The sequence below is a fragment of the Lolium perenne genome, chromosome 4 (assembly GCF_019359855.2).
Source record: "Lolium perenne isolate Kyuss_39 chromosome 4, Kyuss_2.0, whole genome shotgun sequence".
Lineage (NCBI taxonomy): Eukaryota > Viridiplantae > Streptophyta > Magnoliopsida > Poales > Poaceae > Lolium > Lolium perenne.
In genome coordinates, this window is record NC_067247.2 from 16,669,009 (window position 1) to 16,685,567 (window position 16,559).

The following is a 16,559-nucleotide window of genomic DNA, read 5'->3' on the forward strand; positions in this document are numbered from 1 at the left end:
GTATCGGATCTATCTATCGTCGTTGGTCATTCTGCTCACTCGTGTTCTAGAACCAGCTTCAAAGTCCACAAGGGGAGGGTGTTATAGATCCAGTATTTCATCAGGACTAGACCAAAAGCCCCAGGTTTTAGTTCATATTTATATCTATATATGCCTTCTCTTGCCGTGTGTTGAGAGGAAAATCATTTTTATTGTGTTCGTACATGCGACTAACGAACTGAACTATTCAAGCCTTGGGAAGCATTGACACGTCTAGATAACCACAGATTATTCGAAGTGTAAAATGCTTCAGCCGTCAATTAATTGAGACAGAACCTAGCAAGTTACAGAAAATTAGCGTGATACCATCACTTGAGCTTGACAAGTGAGCCCAACGACAACTGGGCTTGAATTGCTGCTAAAAGTCTAGAGCTGATGAACACAAAACTGGTTTCAGCATATTGGATGGAACATATAAAACGGTATATTCTGCTACACCATGTTAGGTCAGACAGACAAAAAGATACATCAAAGCACAAGGTTTCAACTGCATCAGTACATCGACAAAGACAATATCATAAATCTTAATTTCTCCAGTGCAAAGCGCAACTCAGCCATATCTTAAAGCGCCACAACCATCATGTAGGAAGACCTGAGTACTCCAAAATCAGCCAGCCATGGAGCAACAGATTCAGTATCTATCCTGGCGCCTGAAAATCAAAACAACGATTGGCCAATGATAATAAACAAGGCGGAAGGAAGACTTGATGCAATTGGATAAAAGAAACTAGATGCAAAAGAAACCACATAGCAGTACCTGCCACGCTCCCTGGAGCGAGAACGCTCCCTTCTCCTCGAATCAGAGCCGCGGGAGCGGTCATAGTCTCTGTCCCGGTCACGGTCATGGCGACGGCCACTATCGTGGCGTCTATCACGATCCCTGTCGTGGTCTCTTCTGCTTTCCCGAGGTTCAACTCTGTCCTTCCTTTCTACATCTCTATCCCTGGATGCCCGCCCATTGCGGTCCTTGCTGTGTTCTCTTGATCTAGGAAACCAGATATGAACTTTCAGATCATGTTGTTTATAATAGTCTAAAACAAAACAAAGATGGTAAGGACCATTACCGTCTATCATCCTCAGATTTATCGGTCCTTCTTTTGTTCCTGTCCTCCTGTAAGTCAAATATGACAGTCTTAAAATGGCATGCTTTTCATAATATAGACAAACTTACCAAGTGGAGGTACTTTCAATTCAAACGACGACAAAATAATGAAGAGAAGCGTCAAAATGAAAGGCAGGGGATACATTACAGTTGAGATTAGTTCGGCAATGACAACTTACATATTCATGGAGCAGGCGGCATATGAACAAGTGGTAACTTACAGGTAAAGATGGCAAAAGGGTGCGCTTTCAGAGTAACTTAACCGGTACTATTTATCACCAGCTCTACAAAATATGGATCACCAAGCAGAAAGCAAGCTCCAGCTTCTGATCAACATTAATACTAAGCTGAGTATATGTGAGAAAGTTGACACAATTAAGTAAACATGATTCGCCATACCATGGTCTGCTCACTCCTATGCTTACATTTGTCAACATACAGTGGCAGCTGTTGTTGCCATGGGAAGGAGGATGGTTGTCACATGAGATTCCACTTATGCAACACTGACTAATTCCTGTAATGACTATCGTAACAACCATGGCGCCCTCCAATGTGAGATAAAATAACATATAGAGAAGGCAAGAACCTGGAGGCTCTTCCTTGAGATAAGAAAACTCACAGATGCCAAAAGGCCCAAAACAGAGTAAGTCTTTAAAGCAGAAAATGGGACATTACATTCAGCACCTGATAAAGATGTTCAAAATTTGCAACTTAACAAACTTAGAAAAACGACAAAAAACAGCCATAAACTAATTTGACAAAAATGCAAGTCTTAAGGAAATCGTATGGATTTCTTGGTTTTAACGTGTTTATGCCTTTCAGGTGAGAATATCTAAGCTACTAAAGTTTGGTCAAATGCTCCCAACATCATACTTTAATGGTATGCAAGAATGTACCTGGAGTTCTTTCAGTTTCTCACGAATCAGCATGTAGCCCAAGTGTAGCTTCCCTCCAAAATGGTCCGCAAGACGTCGATCACTGTGTACAATTACAATAGTGCATGAGATAATTTCCTTCTTAAAGGTTCAATTCGGATAAACATTTAGGGGGTGGGAGCTAAAGGTATTACTTGTCATAGACACTCAGAAATGCTCCACATATATCACAGAGGCGCAACTTTTGATCAGTCTACAGAGTGGACAGGGAATACCATTAGCAATGACAGGGCACATAAGTGCATAAGTTCGAGATGTTCAGATAAAATAGGAAATTTCTGCAAGGAAAAGAATAGGCAACACTAGGAAATAATGCAGATTGTTGTGGCAACCAAATTTTTAGAGCACAATACTTATGACAATTCCTAATTTACAGCATTCAAGAATATAAAATATGCACACGTGCATAATGCATCTATGCCAATTACAGCAAACAAGAGCAAAGCTCATAAATTTCAAAAGTTACTGCATGAAGAGTTAGCACCCATTGAATAAGTTTGTTGTTTAACTGGAAAAGTAAAATTGTGAAGAATGAAGTTAGTTACAAACTTTTAATGGTGTGGGTGACACCAAAAATAATTCAGGAAAACATTACCACTTAATCGTGTAACTACATAGTTAGTCCAATATCATAATATAGTTAATCCGTTATTCTGACACAATACAGTTACACAGGTTGACATACAACCACTTGTTGAACACCTGTCGATTCATGTATACTACTTTATATTTCATCACTCACTAGCACATTAACTTGGAAACCACAAGTACTATACATAAACAGCATCAATTTCCTAATGCACAAAACTTCGAGCTGTCGCTCAAAGGAGTTTTAAACCCGGAAATGAAACGAATTATACTACAATATAGGATGAAATATATCATAAATTTGGACTTAAGCAAAATACATGCTTTTTCCTAATACCAACAGCTGCGAAATGCATGAGATCAATTAGTATTTCAAATTATAGAGTATAATCACAAAAAATGCATGTAAGTGGTGGAAAAAACAACTAATGTTGAAACCATTTCTGTAGAATGTACCAATACCTATCATATGCTACGAACTTAACAATCATCAAAGGACACTGGCAAAAAATTATAGTGTGCTAGTGATGTGCAAAGTAATGTGATAACATGACTAAGAAGTAAAAATGGCACTTCTATCACTCACAATTCGAACATCAGCAACAGTGTATTTAGAAGGATCAGAAGCCGGCTCCTGACGTAATGCCGCCAACTGGTGATGAAATCAACGAAACGATACATCAGTCATGGTTCATATAAAACAAAGTAAACAATCAAAGTATCAGTGACGTAACAATGCCAAGCCATCCAGATCATATATCTGAAGAGGTGGTGCTGAAAATAAATAAATAAACCTACTAGAACTGGCTGGTGAGCTTCACATGGTAAAGTTAGATAGTGATGGCAACAACTACCTTTTTTAGAGCTTCTGCTTCTTCTAAAACTTTTTGTGCTTCATCTACCATCCCTTGTTCACCTAACAAAAGTAAAAACATGAAAATATCAATGCATACTTTTTCTCAGCATGTACATATATCGTGAATAACTACCCACGAAAAATTAATGGCCCAAGCTACTTAAGACACAGACCTAATCCTGGCAGACACTGATGGTCAAGAAGTTTTGAGTCACGCCTAAATGGTTCGGGTAAGAAAATGACTAAAAGCTATACAGGTTCACGGTTCTCCAATAAGAATTACCTTGTTAGTTTCTCACAATTAGAAAAATAAAGTAATCAAGTATAATTTCCAGCGCATATCCTCAGGAAATACCTTATTGCTGTATATTGCAATCGAGTAATTGAGTTGTTGGATTCAGAGCTAACACGTATTGGAGAAAATTCACATACTTGGTTCCAATTACTCGCAAAAATATATGCTTTTAATGGGAGGAAAAAATTGCTATATATGAGTTGTAAAAAAAAAAAGTGGTACAGAATATACCTAGGGCTTCAGCTTTGCTTAGCTTTTCATTAATCAGTTCTTGAGTACGAGCATCAGGAGGAGGAGGTGGTGGCAGTGGTGCTATTTGAGTTGGAGCAGTCTGAGGTATTGAAGCGCGGTCCTTGTTAAAGGCATCAAGCAAGAGGGTAGCCTGCAATGAAGTGGGAAAAACACATTCATATTAAAAATAAAGCATTATACTTATTCTAACATGTCCTCGCAAAACATAACCCAAAGAATATACAAGTAGAACCTATATCCAAAATTCCAAAGCAATACCTGCATGTCAGCCCTTTTAGATCTTAATTCTTCCACCACTTCCATGGCCTTGATTTTATCATCAGTTTTCCCTTCAAAATCTGTTTGATATGTGTTGATGAGAAGAAACATTCAGTAGCAACACTTCAACTCCTCTGTTTTTCCTACTCTTACGCAGTTTCTATGCTATGTTGTTTGCACTAATTAAGAAAACATATAATTAGCTAGAACACCAGTGCTGATGTTCCGACTTAATAAAACTATGATGCGAGTCAAATTATCTCATCTTCCATCCAAAGTACTGATCAAGAATATTAGAGCCGAGTATATTTTGTCATTGTAGTTGCATATTGCATCTGATGAAGAGCGTTCGATGTTGTGGTTAAGAATTAAGATTTCTACAGTACCAGACACAAAAGCCATAAGTGCATACATCAATAACTGCAACCAGTTGAGGTTATAAACAGGTAAAGCTATCTTCAATCCAGCAGGAAAATATGGATGGTTCGTTTGAAAGTAAGGAGTTCTATGGTTCCCATGGGCTGCTATCTTATGCGTAATGAAACTATCAACACGCTTTGCGTCGATCAACCCGCTGGACTACTGTGAGCAGAGTATATTTTATTGTCATTCTAGTTGCATGCTGCATCTGGTGAAGTGTGTTCAACATTGTGGTCAAGATTTAAGACAGCTACAGTACAAAACAAAAAACCATCGGTGCATACATCTATCACTACAATAAGTTGAGGTTTCGAACGATTTAAACTATCTTCAGTCCAGCAGGAATATATGGATGGTTCTATTGGAAGGACTTCTAAAATTCCAATGGGATGTTATTATATGCTTAACAAAACAATCAGTACGCTTTTAAATTGATCAACCGGCAGGCAGGACTACCGTGAACAGAAATACTCAAACCAATTGGACAAAATATGAACGAGGTGACCTTACCGAAGGTATCAACTTCTTTCATTTTCTCCTTGATTTCCTTTGACAACCGCAAAACTTCTTCATCCTGCAAACATTACCAAGAACACAGTCAATTTATTTGAAGGGCTTAAGGACAGTTACAAGCAAATGAGCCTTGATGCACACAGCTGGCTAAATACCAGAGTAACCTCGGACACCGATATCGCGATGGCGGCCTTGGCATCCTCGTCGGCGAGACGTTTGAGGGCCCTCTGGATTTTCCTCTCGCACTCCACGATGAGCCTATCGATCATATCCTCGAGCTCCCTGTCGAAGTTCTCCGACCCCTTGGCTTTTACTTCCTCATAACTAGCAAGAGCTCAGGAAGGCAACGAACAAACACCAGCGTTTGTGGGGGGCAAAAACATTGCTGAAGCAAAACAGGGACGTGTAACAAGGTAATAAAATGATGAAGGATACTCTTTCCGCAGCTGAAGCGAGTGGACCTTGGGGCAAGGTCCGAGATCCATTTTCTGCCACAAGCCAAATTAGACGGTCAGATCGAAGCATCACAAACGAAACACTACTTTAGATGACTCAGAGCAGAGGACGGGCCATACACCCAGGTTCTAGCCACGAATGAATCTGAACAAACACAGATAGACCAAGGCACCACTATCCGCTCCAATCCCAAACCTAATCTACTGGGGACGGCCAGCCTAACCGAAATCGCTCCAGCGCCAAATTCGGCACGGGGTGAAGAGGGGCACGGGCATACGGGGGGGACGGGGATGGGGAAGATATGTACCGTGAGCTGGAAGAGGTCGTGCGGGCAGAGGCCGGCGAGGAAGAGGCGGCAGACGTCGCGGTCGAAGTACTTGCGGTTGACCTCCCGCACGTCGCCGTTGCGGTTGGCCCCCATGAGCACGTCCAGCTGCTTCCGCATCGCGTCCATGGCGGGCGGACGGGCGGCCGGCCGGACGGCGTCTCCGGCGAGGCGGGGTTTAGATAGACGAGCTAGGGTTTCTACCGGACGCGCGAGCGAGACGAGACGAGACCAGGGCGGTCTCCAACCCAAAGCCTAAAGAGGAGGAAGAGGGAGACGGGGACGAGACGGAGTCGGGTCGGGCCTCTTGTTTATTCTGATGGGCTGAGTAGACAGCCCATGGGCTTCTTCCAGTTGGGCCCTATGTTTGTGCCAGCTGGGTCCTCGCATATAAATGTATACATGAATTCAAGGATAAAACTAGAACACCGAAATAACCATGGTTCTCGAGTTTGTTTAAATCTTCAAACACCAGGCCACGTTCGGAACAGCCACTGTGAATTACTACAAAATGCATACGAATCATCATATGCTTCAGAACAGGGACTTCAATTGACTTCCACAACAAAGGTTTGCTGCTGCCTACACAACCTGAAACGCAATCTCAGTTTTCAGATGCCTACCATGGCTTCATCCGCTATTCATTCTGAAGCAATTCTTTAAGATACCATCTGAGAGCATGACTATCTAGCACAAACCTTACATGCTAAAAAATTCAGAATGTATTGTAAAAGATGCGACAAAGGTGTGTGGTGCATCCAGGTACAGATACTAAATCTCTAATCAAAACTGAAAGAAGATTCAGCAACTTCATTGTCCGGCAAGAAGGGAATCATCTAGCGTCGTTGCCGATATGTAGCATGTCTGAAATGCAGTTGCAGCCGGCAGTGTCCAGATGAAAACCATGTCCGAAATGCAGCACCAGCAGTTTACCAGCAGCAGCAAGAGCCAGAACCAAAACATGGATGTTGCATGATAGGTTGATCATCTGGCAGTGAAAATAGGCTCGTCATCAGCGCTTGGCTGCGTTCTTCTCGCATACTTGATAAGCAATCCTTCCGAAGACGCGCCAGGTACGCACAAGTCCCTGAACCATAGAGGGAGAAAGAAGTTTGCATGAGAATTCCACTATACTAGAACTCTTAGTTGTGTGTTTGAGAATTCGACTATACAAGAACAAGAATTCCTGTGATAAATTATACCTGATGTAGGGCTGCAGGTCTTTCCATTCCCACCTTGGCCGTTCAAGGAATAGAGCTGCAAACCTCTCAGCTGGTGTCAACGGCAGATCAGCAACCCTGAAAGCATGTACCCAGGTCTCAGTCCCACGCTTCTCATACAGGACTTCCCCTTCGAGCATCTGAAGATCTGCACGCATTCCTGAAGGGATGCTTCGCTCCCATTTATCCATGAAGCTGTTGAGCTTCATCTTTCCTGCGCTGAGCGCTCTCCGTGCAAATTGCAAGCACACCAGTTTCTCGTCAAGGCTCCAACAAGTTGCCGCTTCCTGCTCAACCTTTGTGCCAAATCTGTTGAGGCAGTGGGTTACAATCTTACGAGTAAAACCATCAGATTCCATGACAGATAGCACAGCATTTTCTGGCACGGCATTTAACAGCCAATCATGCAGCACGGAGTTGTGCAGAATCATGTCCAGAACCGTGTTCACGGAACCGACATCAACAGTCCTCCAGAACCCATCGATCTCGACGGCCGAAATGGAATTCAGCCCGTCCATCAGCTCGCTGTCGCTGGCCTGAACGAGGACACAGAGGTCTTCCCACGTGTACAGACCCTTCTTATGCTCAGAGCCATCTCCAAGATCCTCATCAAGAACATAGGGCCTCTCCCTGAGAAGGTTCCTCAGCTTGTCAAGCCGTGGAGCCGTTCGGACTAACTCGATGCTCCCTGGTGCTACCTTGATGATAGAAGCGGCTGCATCCGATGTGGTAGTAGCATCCTCATTGGCATGTCCCGGTCTTAAGCTTGGCGCGACCGCTTCGCCTGGTGGTATTAGGAACATGGAATTGGATGTACCCACAAACTTCATGGCGTAAGTCGCTGAAGGCGTGCAGAGAACAGCTTCTTCTTCGGGTCGTCCCCGCACAGTCACCCTGTTTCAAGAGAACTCTTCATCAGAATTTCTCACAGATGGAGACAAAATGTTTACAAAATGTTTTCCTACAGCACAACAGTAGTATAAACAGATAATGATTTCTGAATTGCATTGCATCTGAACTAGTTGTGCAAGGAACTGAAGTTATAATATAGCTGTGGCGGGTGTTCACAGATGGAAACACCGCGTATTTCTACAGTAGAACAATAGTATAAACAGCTAATGGCTTCTCAGTTGCATTTGGAATGTATGTCCGAAAGGATCTGGGACAATAATATAGCTGTTGTACATGCTCACGGTTTAGTCATCTGGCTAATTTGCTTCGGCTAAAGAACAACCAGCAAATTAAGCTTTTCCATTTTAATGCTCTTCTCCACTAATTGTATACTCATCTGGCAAATGGGCTATTGGTATGTATTCAGAAACACATACCAACCTACATATGGAACCAATTGATCTAGGGATTTAACAGTTGATGAACCTAGTCGAAGATCTGGTGTCTGAATAAAGAACGCGGATCCAACTTCAAAGAACGGATTAAATCAAAAGCAGGGCAGTCGAGGAGAGGCGGTTACCGGCCGTGTAGAAGGTCGGGTAGGAGGTCGTCGGCGGCCTCGAGGAGGATGAGGTCGTCGTGAGGGCCGAACGCCTCGTGGTAGCACACGGACAGCGAGGCGCCGGCGCCGGCGAGGCCCAGCAACGCGTCGGCTCCGCCGCTGCCGCGGTCCCATTCCCCGCCTGGTTGCGCCTGCGCGTCCTTCATCGCCGCGTCCATGGATCGGATCGAGACGATTTACCCTTCTCTGTCTCCCTCTCTCTCCCCCGCGGGATCTTTCCCTGTTCCTTGTGTTTGTTGGCTTTGGCGCGCTCTTTTAGTTTTGGCGGGCGAGTTTCGCGCGGGAAATGCCCTGGTTACTGGGGCCAGGTGGTCAGCCTTTGTAGAGGCTATGCCAACAGGCAAATTGCTACGTGTGGGGTCTCTGTGTTATATAGTCCACCCATTTCCCCTTTTTTTTATAAATTAAAGTTGCAGCCAGACTTTTTGATTCGAAGGAACTGCGTAAGTATTTGAATAATTGAAATCCTTAGGAATTTTGATATGTTTGTTCTTTGATTTGTAGGATTTGATCCAACTAAAACTTTTTCCTAAGGATTTCATGCATTGTGTGCATTGCACTTTTTATAAGAACCTTCTCATCCACTCAAACGTCGTGGAAACAGCAATCCGTTTTTCCTACGGTTCAATCCAACAAAGTTTTGTGCAAGCATGATTCAGCTGGCCTAGCATTGTAATGTTAATCATGTATCTTTCACGGTCCTACATTTTGCAATCCTACCAATCAAAGGGTTTAACTTATGCATGTATCCTCCCATGCATTTCATCTAGGACCATTTTCAACAACGGCGGAGGCAGGATTGAACTATCAAGGGGGCCAATCAAGGTAAATTTTGTTTAAGGGGGGTCGGCTGAGCTATTTTCTATAGATTAGACTCTATAATCATCACTAAACCAAACTATTTTGCTTGATGCAAGTTGGCATAGGGGGGCCGGGCCCCTGCTGGTCCCCCTAGCTCCGCCACTGATTTTCAACCTCTTTTCTTATACATGATGCCATGCCCAATACCGCGATCGGGCACATGTGAATTCAAGGGTATGTTATTGTTGTATACCAAAAAATTGGCTAATCCACTAAATCATATGGTAGAGCCATAAAATATGTTTTATACTTTGTAAAAAAGATCGTTTCTTTCGCTGAGTTTTCTCATGTTCTTGGTAATTTACTTACTTTGAATACCCATCGACAAAATTTTGGTCCCACCGCTGCCCAATGTAGCATATAATAATTGTTGACATTTTTAGTGTTAAACATGTAGTTTTTTAGGAAAGTCATTGTTGCAGTTTTATTGCTTATCAAAGATAGTTACATATTTAACCAATAAATCTAGGATAAAACCAGCCGGTTCCTCTATCCAAACAACAGTTTGAGGATCAACCACCTTACAAGCTAACATATGAACCACCTCATTGCTTTTCCTACAACTATACTCAAAGATTGTTCACCACATACACCAAAGATTACTCAAAGATAACTTGAGCAAAACGTCTAGCTAAGAAGCTACATTATATTCTTCGTAAATTGTTGCAGCTAGTCCTGGGCGTCACCAAGGGTGAAGTTCTTCATCTGGCTTGATTGCCTGGACAGGTGTTGGACGAGTGAGCGTCTGGCGTGTCGGGGATTGCCCCATGCGACAAGATGTCCGCTGTGCGACCAGTCAGTGGAGACTATGGCGCACATCCTGACCGGCTGCTCCTTCTCTAGGACAGTTTGGTTCGAGGTCCTATCGTGGATTCGATCCACCGCTGGGGCTCCGACGGTTGTGAAGGAGATATGCCCTAGAGGCAATAATAAAGTGGTTATTATTTATATCTTTATGTTTATGATAAATGTTTATATATCATGCTAGAATTGTATTAACCGAAACATTAGTACATGTGTGATATGTAGACAAACAAGAAGTCCCTAGTATGCCTCTTAAACTAGCTTGTTGATTAATGGATGATTAGTTTCATAATCATGAACATTGGATGTTATTAATAACAAGGTTATATCATTGTGTGAATGATATAATGGACACACCCAATTAAGCGTAGCATAAGATCTCGTCATTAAGTTATTTGCTATAAGCTTTCGATACATAGTTACCTAGTCCTTATGACCATGAGATCATGTAAATCACTTATACCGGAAAGGTACTTTGATTACACCAAACACCACTGCGTAAATGGGTGGCTATAAAGGTGGGATTAAGTATCCGGAAAGTATGAGTTGAGGCATATGGATCAACAGTGGGATTTGTCCATCCCGATGATGGATAGATATACTCTGGGCCCTCTCGGTGGAATGTCGTCTAATGTCTTGCAAGCATATGAATGAGTTCATAAGAGACCACATACCACGGTACGAGTAAAGAGTACTTGTCAGGAGACGAGGTTGAACAAGGTATAGAGTGATACCGAAGATCAAACCTCGGACAAGTAAAATATCGCGAGACAAAGGGAATTGGTAATATATGTGAATGGTTCATTCGATCACTAAAGTCATCGTTGAATATGTGGGAGCCATTATGGATCTCCAGATCCCGCTATTGGTTATTGGTCGGAGTGAGTACTCAACCATGTCCGCATAGTTCTCGAACCGTAGGGTGACACACTTAAAGTTGGATGTTGAAATGGTAGCACTTGAATATGGAATGGAGTTCGAATATTTGTTCGGAGTCCCGGATAAGATCCCGGACATCACGAGGAGTACCGGAATGGTCCGGAGAATAAGATTCATATATAGGATGTCATTTTATGTGAATAAAAATGTCGCGGAAGGTTCTATGGAAGGTTCTAGAAGGTTCTAGAAAAGTCCGGAAGAAACCACCAAGGAAGGTGGAGTCCACATGGGACTCCACCTCCATGGCCGGCCAACCCTAGTGGGGGAGGAGTCCCAAGTGGACTCCCCCTTAGGGGGCCGGCCACCCCCCACATGGGAGGTGGAAATCCCACCCTTTGGGTGGGAGTCCTAGTTGGGCTAGGTTTCCCCTCTTATGGAAGGTTTTGGTTTCGGGTCTTATTCGAAGACTTGGACACCAACACTTGGGATCCACCTATATAATGAGGGGCCAAGGGAGGGGGCCGGCCACCCCAAGACCACAAGCTGGCCGCCCCCCATAGAGTGGCCGGCCACCCCTCCCAAACCCTAGCCAAGCTCCTCTCCTCCATATTGCCCGCATAGCTTAGCGAAGCTCCGCCGGACTTCTTCACCGCCACCGAGCACCACGCCGTCGTGCCGTCGGATTCAAGAGGAGCTACTACTTCCGCTGCCCGCCGGAACGGGAGGTGGACGTCGTCTTCATCAACAACCGAACGTGTGACCGAGCACGGAGGTGCTTTGCCCGTTCGTGGCGCCGGAACCGATCGTGATCAAGATCTTCTACGCGCTTTTGCAAGCGGCAAGTGAACGTCTACCGCAGCAACAAGAGCCTCATCTTGTAGGCTTTGGAATCTCTTCAAGGGTGAGACTCGATACCCCCTCGTTGCTACCGTCTTCTAGATTGCATCTTGGCTTGGATTGCGTGTTCGCGGTAGGAAAATTTTTGTTTTCTATGCAACGTTATCCTACAGTGGTATCAGAGCCGTGTCTATGCATAGATGGTTGCACGAGTAGAACACAATGGTTTGTGGGCGTTGATGCTCTTGTTATCTTTAGTTGAGTACTTTGCATCTTTATGGCATAGTGGGATGAAGCGGCTCGGACTAACTTTACATGACCGCGTTCATGAGACTTGTTCCTCGTTCGACATGCAACTTGTATTGCATAAGAGGCTTTGCGGGTGTCTGTCTCTCCTACTATAGTAAAGATTCAATTTACTCTTCTATTGACAACATTAGTATCAACGTTGTGGTTCATGTTCGTAGGTAGATTAGATCTATATCGAAAACCCTAAACCACGTAAAATATGCAAACCAAATTAGAGAGCGTCTAACTTGTTTTTGCAGGGTTTGGTGATGTGATATGGCCATAATGTGATGATGAATATGTATGAGATGATCATTATTGTATTGTGGCAACCGGCAGGAGCCTTATGGTTATTTTTAAATTTCATGTTGAGTAGTATTTCAAAGTAGTTGTAATAGTTGCTACATGGAGGACAATCATGAAGACGGCGCCATTGACCTTGGTGCTTCGCCGACGATGATGGAGATCATGCCCGAAGATGATGGAGATCATGTTCGTGCTTTGGAGATGAAGATCAAAGGCGCAAAGACAAAAGGGCCATATCATATCACATATGAACTGCATGTGATGTTAATCCTTTTATGCATCTTATTTTGCTTAGATCGCGACGGTAGCATTATAAGATGATCCCTCACTAAAATCTCAAGATAATAAAGTGTTCATCCTTAGTAGCACCGTTATCAAGTCTTATCGTTTCGAAGCATCTCGTGATGATCGGGTGTGATAGATTCGATAAGTACATACAACGGGTGCAAGACAGTTTTGCACATGCGGATACTAAGGTGGCCTTGACGAGCCTAGCATGTACAGACATGGTCTCGGAACACGTGATACCGAAAGGTAGAGCATGAATCATATGATTGATATGATGAACACTTTGAGTGTTCACCATTGAAATTACACCTTTTCTCGTGATGATCGATTTGAGGTGCGGTGGATTTGGTTCGTGTGATCACTAAGACAATGCGAGGGATATTGTTTTGAGTGGGAGTTCACCTAGATTTTTAATTATGTAGAATTAAAATTTGAACTCAATTTGTCATAAACTTAGTCTAAACTATTGCAAATATATGTTGTAGAGATGGCGTCCCCAATCAATTTTAACCAGTTCCTAGAGAAAGAAAAGCTTAAGAGCAACGGTAGCAACTTCACCGACTGGTTCCGTCATGTGAGGATCTTCCTCTCTGGCGGAAATCTGCAATATGTGCTTGATGCACCGCTAGGTGACCCTCCTGCAGAAACTGAAACCGATGAAGTAAAAGCTGTTTACGCGACTCGGAAAACTCGGTACTCTCAAGTTCAGTGTGCCATCTTATGCAGTCTGGAATCCGATCTTCAAAAACGTTTTGAGCACCACGATCCTCATGAGTTGATGAAAGAGTTGAAGACTATTTTTGAGACTCATGCGGCCGTGGAATGCTATGAAGCATCGAAACAATTTTTCAGCTGCATGATGGAAGAAGGTAGCTCCGTTAGTGAGCACATGCTCGCCATGACCGGGCATGCGAAGAAACTCAGTGACTTGGGAATAGTGATTCCTAACAGACTGGGGATTAATCGTGTCCTTCAATCACTACCACCAAGTTACAAGAACTTTGTGATGAACTACAATATGCAGAACATGAACAAGGAGTTACCTGAACTCTTTGGCATGCTAAAAGCTGCTGAGATTGAGATCAAGAAAGAGCACCAAGTGTTGATGGTCAACAAGACCACCAGTTTCAAGAAACAGGGCAAGTCTAAGGGAAAATTCAAGAAGGGTGGCAAGAAAGCTGCCACGCCTCCTATGAAACCTAAGAACGGCCCTAAGCCTGATGCTGAGTGCTATTACTGCAAGGAGAAGGGACACTGGAAGCGTAATTGCTCCAAATATTTGGCAGATCTGAAGAGCGGCCTTGTCAAGAAGAAGAAAGAAGGTATATCTGATATACATGTTATAGATGTTTATCTCACTAGTTCTCGTTCTAGTACCTGGGTATTTGATACTGGTTCGGTTGCTCATATTTGTAACTCGAAACAGAACTAAAGAATAAACGACAACTGCTGAAAGATGAAGTGACGATGCGCGTTGGAAACGGATCCAAGGTCAATGTGATCGCAGTCGGCACACTTCCTCTACATCTACCTTCGGGATTAGTTTTAAGCCTAAATAATTGTTATTATGTACCCGCGTTGAGCATGAACATTATATCTGGATCTTGTTTAATGCAAAACGGTTATTCATTCAAGTCTGAGAATAATGGTTGTTCTATTTTTATGAATAATATCTTTTATGGTCGAGCACCACAAAAGAATGGCTTATTTCTATTAGATCTCGATAGTAGTGATACACATATACATAACATTGATGCTAAGCGAATTAAATTGAATGATAATTCTACTTATATGTGGCACTGTCGTCTTGGTCATATTGGAGTGAAACGCATGAAGAAACTCCATACTGATGGATTACTTGAATCACTTGACTATGAGTCACTTGATAGATGCGAAGCATGTCTAATGGGAAAAATGACTAAGACTCCATTTTCTCGGTATGATGGAGCGAGCTGACTTATTGGAAATCATACATACCGATGTGTGCGGACCAATGAGTGTAGCATCGCGCGGTGGTTATCGTTATGTTCTAACCTTCACAGATGATCTGAGTAGATATGGGTATATCTATTTCATGAAACATAAATCCGAAACTTTCAAGAAGTTTAAGGAATTCCAAAGTGAAGTAGAAAATCAACGTAACAAGAAGATTAAATTTCTACGATCTGATCGTGGAGGTGAATATCTGAGTTATGAGTTTGGCATGCATTTAAAGAAATGCGGAATACTTTCACAATTGACACCGGGAACACCACAACGAAACGGTGTGTCCGAACGTCGTAATCGAACTCTCTTAGATATGGTTCGTTCTATGATGTCTCTTATCGATTTGCCGTTATCATTTTGGAGTTATGCATTAGAGACAGCCGCATTCACTTTAAATAGAGCACCATCAAAATCCGTAGAAACGACACCGTATGAATTATGGTTTAATAAGAAGCCTAAGTCATCGTTCTGAAAGTTTGGGGTTGCGAAGCCTATGTAAAGAAGTTACAACCGGACAAGCTAGAACCCAAAGCGGAGAAATGCGTCTTCATAGGATATCCTAAGGAAACTATAGGGTATACTTTCTATCACAAATCCGAAGGCAAAATATTTGTTGCTAAGAACGGAACCTTTCTTGAGAAAGAATTTCTCACTAAAGAAGTGACTGGAAGAAAAGTAGAACTCGATGAGATTGATGAATCTATACTCGTTGATCGCAGTAGCGCAAAGACAGAAGTTGTACTGTACCGCCTACACCGGCAACAGAGGAAGCTAATGATAATGATCATGAAACTTCGAACGAGGAAACTACTGAACCTCGCAGATCGACAAGGGAACGTACCACTCCTGATTGGTTTGATCCTTGTCTAAATGTCATGATTGTGGATAACAATGATGAGGACCCTGCGACGTATGAAGAAGCGATGATGAGCCCAGATTCCAACAAATGGCAAGAAGCCATGAAATCCGAAATGGGATCCATGTATGATAACAAAGTATGGACTTTGGTAGACTTACCTGATAGCCGAAAGGCTGTCGAGAATAAATGGATCTTCAAGAGAAAAACAGATGCTGATGGTAATATTACTGTCTATAAAGCTCGACTTGTCGCAAAGGGTTTCCGACAAATTCAAGGAGTTGACTACGATGAGACTTTCTCACCTGTAGCGAAGCTAAAATCTGTGAGGATTTTGTTAGCAATAGCTGCATTTTTCGATTATGAGATTTGGCAGATGGATGTCAAAACGGCGTTCCTTAATGGAGACATTGAGGAAGAGTTGTATATGGTACAACCCAAAGGTTTTGTCGATCCTAAAAATGCTGACAAAGTATGCAAACTTCAGCGTTCAATCTATAGACTGAAGCAAGCATCAAGAAGTTGGAACCGACGCTTTGATAAGGTGATCAAAGACTTCGGGTTTATACAGTGTCATGGAGAGGCCTGTATTTACAAGAAAGTGAGTGGGAGCTCTGTAGCATTCCTGATATTATAGACATATTATTGATCGGGAATGATATAGAACTATTAAGCAGTGTTA

At 42.8% G+C, this 16,559-nt stretch overlaps 3 protein-coding genes across 9 annotated transcripts in view; all 3 read right to left on the reverse strand.

The window, feature by feature from the left end:
- Positions 1-415: 415 nt before the first annotated feature.
- LOC127291849 (U1 snRNP-associated protein usp106) lies at positions 416-6,298 on the reverse strand. 7 transcript variants are annotated; one of them, XR_011742355.1, is made up of 15 exons: positions 6,022-6,298; positions 5,694-5,746; positions 5,414-5,582; positions 5,256-5,319; positions 4,326-4,405; positions 4,047-4,197; positions 3,519-3,580; positions 3,251-3,316; positions 2,211-2,269; positions 2,038-2,119; positions 1,761-1,825; positions 1,541-1,655; positions 1,321-1,467; positions 1,104-1,150; positions 940-1,024 (listed from the first exon to the last, which is right to left on the reverse strand). XR_011742355.1 is itself a non-coding variant. In XM_051321171.2 (13 exons), exons 1-13 carry the CDS (start codon positions 6,166-6,168, stop codon positions 671-673), a joined length of 1,218 nt encoding a protein of 405 aa, XP_051177131.1. In that variant the 5' UTR covers positions 6,169-6,295; the 3' UTR covers positions 416-670. The 7 variants fall into 7 exon arrangements, 2 of the variants coding, with proteins under 2 accessions (XP_051177131.1, XP_051177130.1); XR_011742353.1 differs by having other exon boundaries at positions 939-1,024; positions 1,321-1,655; XR_011742354.1 differs by having other exon boundaries at positions 939-1,024; positions 1,567-1,825.
- Positions 6,299-6,540: 242 nt separating this feature from the next.
- Positions 6,541-9,015, reverse strand: LOC127291850 (uncharacterized). Its single transcript, XM_051321173.2, has 3 exons — positions 8,731-9,015; positions 7,242-8,153; positions 6,541-7,126 (listed from the first exon to the last, which is right to left on the reverse strand). The coding sequence occupies exons 1-3, from the start codon at positions 8,928-8,930 to the stop codon at positions 7,024-7,026; spliced, it is 1,215 nt and encodes a 404-aa protein (XP_051177133.1). The 5' UTR covers positions 8,931-9,015; the 3' UTR covers positions 6,541-7,023.
- Positions 9,016-10,302: 1,287 nt separating this feature from the next.
- Positions 10,303-16,559, reverse strand: part of LOC127346588 (uncharacterized) — a 29,158-nt gene continuing 22,901 nt past the window's right edge. Inside the window, exon 3 of the mRNA XM_071828867.1 lies at positions 10,303-10,550. Coding sequence (XP_071684968.1) covers positions 10,303-10,550 — 248 coding nt within the window. The remainder of the gene's footprint in view (positions 10,551-16,559) is intronic.

What these genes read in the sequence shown, in the direction of transcription:
- LOC127291849 (XM_051321170.2), bottom strand. Translation starts at nt 6,168, where the DNA reads ATGGACGCGATGCGGAAGCAGCTGGACGTGCTCATGGGGGCCAACCGC. An exon ending in GAAAGAAGTTGATACCTTCG is followed by an intron (nt 4,406 to 5,255) that starts GTAAGGTCACCT and finishes CATATCAAACAG; the next exon opens with ATTTTGAAGGGAAAACTGAT. An exon ending in CTGTTGCTGATGTTCGAATT is followed by an intron (nt 2,270 to 3,250) that starts GTGAGTGATAGA and finishes TCCACTCTGTAG; the next exon opens with ACTGATCAAAAGTTGCGCCT.
- LOC127291850 (XM_051321173.2), bottom strand. Translation starts at nt 8,930, where the DNA reads ATGGACGCGGCGATGAAGGACGCGCAGGCGCAACCAGGCGGGGAATGG. An exon ending in CCCGACCTTCTACACGGCCG is followed by an intron (nt 8,154 to 8,730) that starts GTAACCGCCTCT and finishes CTCTTGAAACAG; the next exon opens with GGTGACTGTGCGGGGACGAC. An exon ending in GACCTGCAGCCCTACATCAG is followed by an intron (nt 7,127 to 7,241) that starts GTATAATTTATC and finishes TCTATGGTTCAG; the next exon opens with GGACTTGTGCGTACCTGGCG.